At 41.6% G+C, this 9,606-nt stretch overlaps 1 protein-coding gene across 2 annotated transcripts; it reads left to right on the top strand.

Annotated features, from left to right (window-relative positions):
- The first annotated feature begins 279 nt into the window (after positions 1-279).
- Positions 280-9,606, top strand: nmnat3 (nicotinamide nucleotide adenylyltransferase 3). Of its 2 annotated transcripts, none has more exons than XM_021589780.3 (5): positions 280-365; positions 1,733-1,878; positions 2,873-3,056; positions 4,877-4,962; positions 8,022-9,606. In XM_021589780.3, the coding sequence occupies exons 2-5, from the start codon at positions 1,770-1,772 to the stop codon at positions 8,435-8,437; spliced, it is 795 nt and encodes a 264-aa protein (XP_021445455.1). In that variant the 5' UTR covers positions 280-365; positions 1,733-1,769; the 3' UTR covers positions 8,438-9,606. The 2 variants fall into 2 exon arrangements, with proteins under 2 accessions (XP_021445455.1, XP_036822302.1); XM_036966407.2 differs by having other exon boundaries at positions 358-807.

Below are 9,606 nucleotides of genomic sequence, written 5' to 3'. Positions count from 1 at the left end.
ATGTAGTACTGCATGTTTCCCAGTCTGTTCTGGACTTGGGGACTGTGAAGAGACCCCTGGTGCCATGTCTTGTGGGGTATGTATGGGTGTCTGAGCTTTGTGTCAGCTGTTTGAACAGAAACAAACACATTTTTACTTCCTTGATGTGTAGAACTTTGGCATTCAGTTTCATGTGAAGAACCCAGACCTCAAACACCTTGTGTTCTTTCGGCATGAAAAAAAATAACATAACGTCAGTTCTCTATTTTTGCCACTAGTTGTCACTATCGTACCATACCACTACAGAACCTTTATACAACGTTTTTCCAAGCTGGGGAAGACAAAAAGTGTAACACAAGAACCTTACACAAACAAAGTAGTACAAGGTAACGATGTTATTGGTTGTAGCTACCATTGGCGTTAAAATGTTTGAATTAATATGTCATTTCTTTGTATTATATAAGATAGCATAATCATAGTAAGACATTCGATGTGTGTATTATTGCTAGCCTGGTTACTGCTAGCTAGCCCGCTATCAATGTCAAATCACCTGTAGCCGCCTGATACAAACCGCCAACTACCCTTTATATAAGGCGGACTGGGTTGAACGGACTAGGTAGCTACTAGTCTCGCGTTGCCATACATCAAAGGTTCTCAACGATGCTGGGTAGCAAGAAAAGTAGCTAGTTGTTGAAAATAGTTTTGACTGTTATTGTAGCTGAATAACCAGTCGTGTTTTCCGTCATGTGCAGTTTAAATTAGAACAAATTAAAACTATCATAGAAGTTGTACGTGAGGGGTCCCCGGTGTAGCCTTGCGAGACTACCTGTAAGTGCCTCGTCAATGTTTTTTGACGCGTTCCGTAGTATTCGTTGGAAAATGTACCTTGTATGTAGCTATGTCACACTCAGTGGTGTAAAGTACTTAAGTACAAATACTTTAAAGTACTAAAGTCGTTTTTGGGGGTATCTGTACTTTACTATTTCTTTTTTTTTACTATTTATACTTCACTACATTCCTGACGAAAATATTGTACTTTTTACTCCACACATTTTTCCTAAGACCCAAAAGTACTTACAATTTGAATGCTTAGTAGGACAGGAAAATAGTCAAATTCCCGCACTTATCAAGAACACATTCCTGGTCATCCCTTCTGCCTTTGATCTGGCACACTCACTAAACAAACACAAATGCTTCATTTGTAAATTATGTCTGTTGGAGTGTGCCTCTGGCTATCTGTAAAAAAGATAATGGTAGTGTCTGGTTTTGCTTAATATAAGTAAATGAAAATTAGTTATACTTTTGATACTTAAGTATATTTTATCAATTACTTTTGATACTTAAGTATATTTAAAACCAAATACTTTTTTCTCAAGTAGTATTTTATAAGGTGACTTTTACTTGAGTTATTTTCTATTAAGGTATCTTTTACTTTTACCCAAGTATAACAATCGGGTACTTTTTCCACCACTGGTCACACTCCAATTCAATATAGCTCAATTCTATATAGCTACTACCTCAATAAGCCAAATATCACATCATAGTTACCATGATTCATACCTCAAATTTTGACCACTCTGGTAAACCTCCTTAATGTCAATTTAAGCCCTTCAGTACTTTGACCACCTATGAGAGATAATCTGCATCAAGTATTCTGTTTATTCAGGCATTGCTACAGTATATTATCAACATTGCTGGTGTTATTGAATACATTTCCCATTCATCTCTAATTCTGTGTTCTGCTGCTTTTCAGTGTTCTGTGGGGGTGACCATGGTTTGAGACAACAAAGATGTCTGCCCGCATTCCGCTGGTCCTCCTGGCCTGCGGCTCCTTCAACCCCATCACCAACCAGCACATGCGGCTGTTCGAGCTGGCCAGGGATCACCTGCACCAGACAGGTCGTGCACCATAGAGACCCTATATTAATTTGCTATGTTCGTGTTGCCTCCCAGACTTGTATTATGCACCTGTCTGTTTATTTCGTCAGTGTGATTACGGGACAGTGGAAGGTAGAAGTCCCCCAAAGGGTTTCTGTGAAGCTTTCAGGAGCATTTACATTGTGGTTAAGTATCAATTGTCATCTGTACAGATAGAGCTGTGCCTTCCTTGCACACTACTTTACACCTTGTGCCTTGACATGAGCCTACACATTTAGTCTATTTATATAGACCAAATAAACAGTACTGCACTTCAGTTGGAATAAATCATGTTCTTATTTTCCCATGGACCCTGGGGGCATAAGATGTCAGCTGACCTGTGAGAATGTAAACATTGTACAGAATAAGCTGTATAGTATTAAATTGCGTGGTGACTAAAGCTTTGTTATATTTTCCCATGTTGTAGACTTGGGAAAATGGTGCAATAAGGAAGACAATATAGCATTGAGGGGATTCAATTAGGTGTGTTTTGCACCGGGTGAAAGTTCATTGCATTCATTCTGGAACCGGGCTGCGTCCTGGGCTTGAGCCAGGTGCCCCGTTCAAAACCCACGGTGAAGTCGGCTCAAAACAAAAGTGACGTAAATTAAGCATGTCGAGTAATGAGTAGGATTCTGTGTTTTCACATGCAAAAGTGATTGCTTTAGATAAAGACGCTTTAGCTGCCTTCTCAATGAAAACTATTTTAACATTTTCAAACATATTTTTATGGAAAAGATATGTTGTATGTTTCTAGATGATGCACCGTGCTTTCTTGTTGACAACATGACCTGATTACTAACAGATAACAGATTACTGTTAGATTTGAGGAGGGTGCTCCTCAGTCACTGCTTTTGCCCGTTCACGTCACGGGCCATAGATCGGTGCCCCGTGACTCAGTATAATCCAATCTGCCCAATGTCAGAGAGTGGGGAGGATCAAGAGTCTCATCAACCAATGATTTACCCCATTTCAGGTCAGTTCCAGGTGGTGGGCGGGATTGTGTCTCCGGTGAGTGACGGCTATGGCAAGCAGGGCCTGGTGTTGGCCAAGCACCGCATCGCTATGGCGAGGCTGGCACTGCAGAGTTCAGACTGGGTCTCCGTAGACGATTGGGAGAGCCAGCAGCCCGACTGGACAGAGACAGTGGTCACAATGAGGTGTGGAGTCACACATTTTCACAGTTTCAACCTTTAAACTAATTGATTAAGTAACTACTAGTAAATCACAGCCCCAAAATGGCTTCTCTCTGAAGAAACGTTTAGAGAAGTTTATTGCTGCTTTGATGAGCAGTGAACTACAGTACACTAAAAAATGTATGTTATTAGAGATTTTGTGGAATCAGCATTGCCTTGTGATGCCACTGGTCATGTGCACCACAGTCGTCACTATGCAAGTTAGCCGCTGAGTGTAACCCTTTCATAACTTTAATTGTTTTTGTTAAAAATAACACAATAGGATTCAGAGCTTTTATCTAAGATCTGATAGGTCAGGATTCCACCTCAAACATTAGTGTTTACAAGTGGTCAATACCTTAAACTAACCATGGTGTCTTTTACTGGATGTTTTTTATTTCCAATAATAGGGTTTTACTTCCAAAATCCTTCAATTCAGCTCTACTTTATTCATGAAATAATCACGTTGTAAAAATGTCTAATTCCCTTTGTAAAGCATCTCAGCATGCAGAAAGACTTAATTGAATCTGCCAGTCAGAGCTTCATCCTCCTTTTCAGCCAGACAGATCCCGTCTAGACCTGACATTAAAAATAACTTTGTCTAAATAATTTGTGATAGGATTATCAATCTCATTAAGGGCTTAGTTTGCATCCACACCCTGTATTAAAATGTCTCCCAACATGATGTCACATCATGTCTCAACTGTCCACGTTCATGATTAGAATTTCCCACTTCATCTGACGACCGTTGTACATTTACATGACTGTTGTGGTCCATCAGATCCGATCACAATGCATGTACTCTATTCTACACGTGTCCATAAACATCCAATTCTACTGACTATGAACAACATCCAATAACATTGTAATACCAGGTGTACACTGGTCCGGAGCCTTGGTTTATGTCCTCCCATGTCGTACTTCCCAGCCCTCATTCTTTAGCTCTTCATTAGCTGTTAGCGCTCCATAGAATCTCCTCTTCCCGCACCACAAGCCTGTTCACAATAGGAAGGCAATAGAGCTCCCTGGGTAAAAATCCCCTCTGTTGCTGCTCCATGCCAAATGTTCTTTGTGCCAGAAACCACCTCAGATTTAAGGCTGCGATGCCAGAGATTCCAGGGATATTGCGGCAACATGGGGCCCATACCAGGTCTGGGTCTTTCCTGGGGTCAGATCCCTTGCTGCTGGCTGAGTTTGTTGCTATTGTAACATGTTGCCATAGTGATTAAGTGGATGTGGGACACCGTTGCATTTGATATTGATCAACCAGTTGAAACTATACAGAAAGTTACCTCCACTTTACATGCGTGGGATATTGAGTGTTTATCTCCCACAATGGCACTCACTATTGATTTGATTTACAAGTCACATAAATGGACCAGCAACCTTTCATTTAGGGTTACACATAAACATGACATGCATTTAGTTATATGTACTCAGCGACTATGTGCACCCATGCGAACGTAAACACACACACCCACACACACAAACATAAATGCACACGCAGCTGAAGTGCTGTTCCCACTTGTGAGGCATTATACAACCCTCTCCTTGTCCCCTCTGCTCTGACAAATTCCCTTGTTGAGCGAGCTGTCTGCTTGTTGAGCGAGCTGTCTGATTAAAGCCATCAAGTGGCCTGTTGTCCACATTGGAGCAGGGCTGTTGAAACCTATGGGATCACGTAATCCAAAACACAAATCTTCTAGAACATCTGTAAGAGGCTTTTGCTCTCAACAGCATATTCCTTTATTGGTTTTCTTTGCATTTGTCATATGCCATCTCCCTTTGCATTGTCCTGCTGGCAGGTACCATTATGGTCGGATACTGAAGCAGTACCAAGAGGGCACAGGGAAGGACAGTGGTCCAACCACAAACCCCCATCATCTCACAAGTAAGACCCTCCTTGACCTTGCACTCTGTAGCATAGGCCCATTCTAGCCCCTTCTCCTTTTATGTTCAAAGATCTAAAAGGATTGGAGAGGTCTGCAATGTGTGGCTCTGGAGATGCGTGCTGCTCTACCTGTCCCTTTGTGGGCCCATGGCGATCCAAGTAGTATTTTGAAGTTATCAATCAACTATAAAAGTAGTTGAAAGAACAGATCAAATTAGCTGTACTCACTCGTGAACAACCACATGAGACGTATTTACCGACAGTTGAAATTGGCCTTCAACACAATTCTGTTTTATGGGAAGTGGACTGAAATGGAACTGGGCCTCTCTCTCTCTCGGCACCAACTGAGCTGCAAATCAAATTGTATTAGTCACATGCACCCAATACAACAGGTGTATGTAGACCTTACTGAGAAATGTTTACTTACAAGCCCTTAACCAACAATGCAGTTCAAGAAAAAGAGTTAAGAAAATATTTATAAAATAAAGTAAAAAAAATAAATAAAAAGTAACACAATAAAACAACAATAACAAGGCTATATACAGGGGGTACCGGTACCGATTGAAAGTGCGGGGGCACTGGTTAGTGGAGGTCATTTGTACCGTAGGTAGGGGTAAAGTGACTGCATAGATAATAAACAGCAATTATCCTCTTAATTATAAACCTCCACCTTGGCACTGGTGTCCTTTACTCACTCGTTAATAGCCTAGTTTGAATCTTATTTAGGTTGAAATATGTTTAGGATCTGTTTTTTCCTCTTAAACCAACTAAGTAATCCTTTATCCCCTTTACACATTCAGCTCTATGGAATCAGCTCTATGGAAGCAGCATGTTCATTAAAGCTAATGATGTTTAGAGGATGAGGGGGTTGGTGTGGCATGAACAGATCATTATGAAGGTTACAGGGTGGACCAGGGAAGACTGTGTAAATTGAGCCAGTCACACACACGCACACCATTCCTATCAAAGGCTGGTGGATATATCAGAAAGAACTCTATCAGAAATTCCCTAATCTCAGAGTGCTGTAGCATCTTCTCCCCAAAGATGAGTGTTGGACATTATGTTGAAGTGTACCAGGGAATAAAACATAAATGGTAAACCAATGCATATTTCCCCCCCTCCCCTTTTAAAAAGTGGAAACGCTGAAGAGGTGCAAGCGCTTCATAAACCTGGACAAAATGGAGGCAGAGCTCTAGAAGTTTAGGTAGTCATGAGCAGCTTTTGGTCTGACCTGGAACTACATAAACCACACATGAAATTCATTAACTAATTGAAATATCACATGAAATTCATTAACTAATTGAAATATCACATGAAATTCATTAACTAATTGAGATACCACACATGAAATTCATTAACTAATTGAAATATCACATGAAATTCATTAACTAATTGAGATACCACACATGAAATTCATTAACTAATTGAAATATCACACATGAAATTCATTAACTAATTGAGATACCACACATGAAATTCATTAACTAATTGAAATATCACACATGAAATTCATTAACTAATTGAGATACCACACATGAAATTCATTAACTAATTGAAATATCACACATGAAATTCATTAACTAATTGAGATACCACACATGAAATTCATTAACTAATTGAAATATCACACATGAAATTCATTAACTAATTGAAATATCACATGAAATTCATTAACTAATTGAAATATCACATGAAATTCATTAACTAATTGAAATATCACATGAAATTCATTAACTAATTGAAATGAGTTACTGAGTTCCATGTGTGGTGTATGTAGTTCCAGGTTAAGACCGAAATCTGTAGTTCTCATGACAAACTAAACGGTTAAATATTATATATTAAACTATATAAATTAAACTATATTAAACGGTTTATTTATTTATTTGTTCATTGTCAGTTTAATCATGAGACTGATCTACTGTCTGTCATTCCAGGGTTTGGTCAACACGCTGTCAATACATACATACAGGTTACCATGGTTTATCTGCACAAATCATTATTATTATTATTATTATTATTATTTTTTTTTTTTGAATTTTACCCCTTTACCAATTTCGTAGTAGCTACTATCTTGTCTCATCGCTACAACTCCTGTACAGGCTCGGGATAGACGAAGGTTGAAAGTCATGCGTCCTCCGATACACAACCCAACCAAGCCGCACTGCTTCTTAACACAGCACGCATCCAACCCGGAAGCCAGCCGCACCAATGCGCCGGAGGAAACACCATGCGCCGGAGGAAACACTGTGCACCTGGCCACCTTGGTTAGCGCACACTGCGCCCAGCCCGCCACAGGAGTCGCTGGTGCGCGATGAGACAAGGACACCCCTACCGACCAAGCCCTCCCTAACCCGGGCGACGCTAGGCCAATTGTGCGTCGCCCCACGGACCTCCCGGTCGCGTCCGGTTATGACAGAGCCTGGGCGCGAACCCAGGGACTCTGATGGCACAGCTGGCGCTGCAGTACCTTAACCACTGCGCCACCCGGGAGGCCCTATCTGCACAAATCATGACTCCAAATCCCAAAATGCATGTCCTGTCACTTTTTTACAACAAGCTCTTACACAAAGAAGGGTCATGGATTTTCACAATCCCATATAGTGCACACGTTAAGCACAGGCACACTGTGTTATTACACTGCAGTGCTAGCGAACGCAGATAAAGAGCATTAGCTTTTGTTCACGCGCGCTTCGGATCGTAAGGTTTGTGCCACGGGAAATACAATATTGAATTAAATGGATTTAGGGATCTGATCCGAATGCTCAGTTATGTTGTACTGTGTTGGTGGTCAGCTGGCATGAGGTTACATCTGGTTAACACCTATATTTATGAAGAAAATGGCTCATTCTAGTGAGGGATGGATTACATGGTTTACCGCAGTAGAAAAAAAGAAATCAGCAAAACAAATGAATAACTAACTCTCAGCAAACCAATTAAAACATTGGCTTTCATGTTTACTTCAACATGATGGCCACATCCAAATCTCTTTTGGGTGGAGACCAGGGGAGACATCAGTGTAAAGGCCATTCACCAACGCTTCCTTTTCTTGACCCTCTCAGGCTCCTCTCCCAGGCTGAAGCTGCTGTGCGGAGCTGACTTCCTGGACACCTTCAAGGTGCCAGGCCTGTGGCTGGACGACCACGTGGAGGAGGTGGCGGGCCGCTTCGGCCTGGTCTGTGTCAGCCGGGGGGGCCTGGAGCCCGAGCTCGCCGTGCACGAGTCGGAGACACTTTCACGCCATTGGCGAAACATCTTCCTAGTGCGCGAGTGGGTCCGCAACGAGACCAGCGCCACGGAGGTCCGGCGGGCCCTGAGACGAGGCCTCAGTGTCAAGTACCTCCTCCCAGATTCTGTCATCAAGTATATCCACCAGCACAACCTCTATACTGGAGATAGTGAGCTGAAGAATAAAGATGTGCTATTGAGGCCGCTTACCAAGCAGACAGAGATGCCTGTGAAAACTCTGGATGATTAACTGAGAGACTGCCATTGATGGAAGCAAGCATATAATGTGCCAATAGCAGATACATCTACTGACTGTGCAAGAACAGGCCATGTGGCCCATAACTAGTTCACTTCTGTCATCTCAGTTGAATATGTGGCACACCACACGCACAATGTTTTTCCATCAGTGGGTGCCTTTTTTATAAGCAGATTTATACACATTTGTTAGTGTTGGCAAACTTGATGTAATAGCAAAGACATTTGTGCAGATGACTAGAGACCAGATAGGAATTGTGATTGACGCAGTGGATTGTAGTAAGCTGGACTAGTTTAGGATGCTCCTAAACTATTGCTGACATGTAATCTGTTTTGGAAGAGATGTGATCATCACCCCCAACAGCCCGTAGATACAGTGCGGGTATGTGCTGGTTGGCTAGTCTACATGATCAGATTATTATGGATAAGAGTGAGGATATTTTTATTTGTCAAATGGCAGTCAAGCACCGATCATCATGACACCAAAATAAGATCCTCGATATTTATTGGAAATGACCATCGAGCTCATCACCGTGCACTTTCAACACCCTGTGAAGCTCATCACCGTGCACTTTCAACACCCTGTGAAGCTCATCACCGTGCACTTTCAACACCCTGTGAAGCTCATCACCGTGCACTTTCAACACCCTGTGAAGCTCATCACCGTGCACTTTCAACACCCTGTGAAGCTCATCATAACTTTAGCCTAATAAACTGTATGCTTTCTCGAGTCGTAGTGGGAGGACCACACACCACTCCAAGTTTACTTCGATATGATGATGATATCACTATTTGCACATGAAGGCATTTCCTCCACATTCCTTGCGTAATTCATTTTGCGGATACAAAAAGATCCCACCCATCATGTCGAATGAACAAACTATTTGTCGGTATTCATAAAATTGTACCGAAACGTTCTGTTTCCATCACGGCTGTCATTACTTTTTTATTATACAGTATGACTTTACTCGCATAAAAACTGTGGATGGAAACATGGTTTATGTTACCGATAGGCCAACACTTAGCACTGTTTTATATGGCCACTGTGCAAATGCATGTCAAGACTGGTTGGTCAGCTTAAAACACGGCTAGGCCTAATCGAATTAGCAGAGTTGTACAATTTATGGTGTCATTAAAAAAAAATGTGCCCCCCCCACGTAAAAA

Source organism: Oncorhynchus mykiss, chromosome 28 (genome assembly GCF_057628025.1).
Source record: "Oncorhynchus mykiss isolate SJ-2025 chromosome 28, ASM5762802v1, whole genome shotgun sequence".
NCBI classification, from domain to species: Eukaryota; Metazoa; Chordata; class Actinopteri; order Salmoniformes; family Salmonidae; genus Oncorhynchus; species Oncorhynchus mykiss.
This window is presented reverse-complemented; position numbering and strand designations above follow the sequence as displayed.

Bases quoted from the DNA above. Each gene is read 5' to 3' on its own strand.
- nmnat3 (XM_021589780.3), top strand. From the start codon at position 1,770: ATGTCTGCCCGCATTCCGCTGGTCCTCCTGGCCTGCGGCTCCTTCAAC. The intron at 1,879-2,872 runs GTCGTGCACCAT...ACCCCATTTCAG, and splicing joins GGATCACCTGCACCAGACAG to GTCAGTTCCAGGTGGTGGGC. The intron at 3,057-4,876 runs GTGTGGAGTCAC...TCCTGCTGGCAG, and splicing joins GAGACAGTGGTCACAATGAG to GTACCATTATGGTCGGATAC.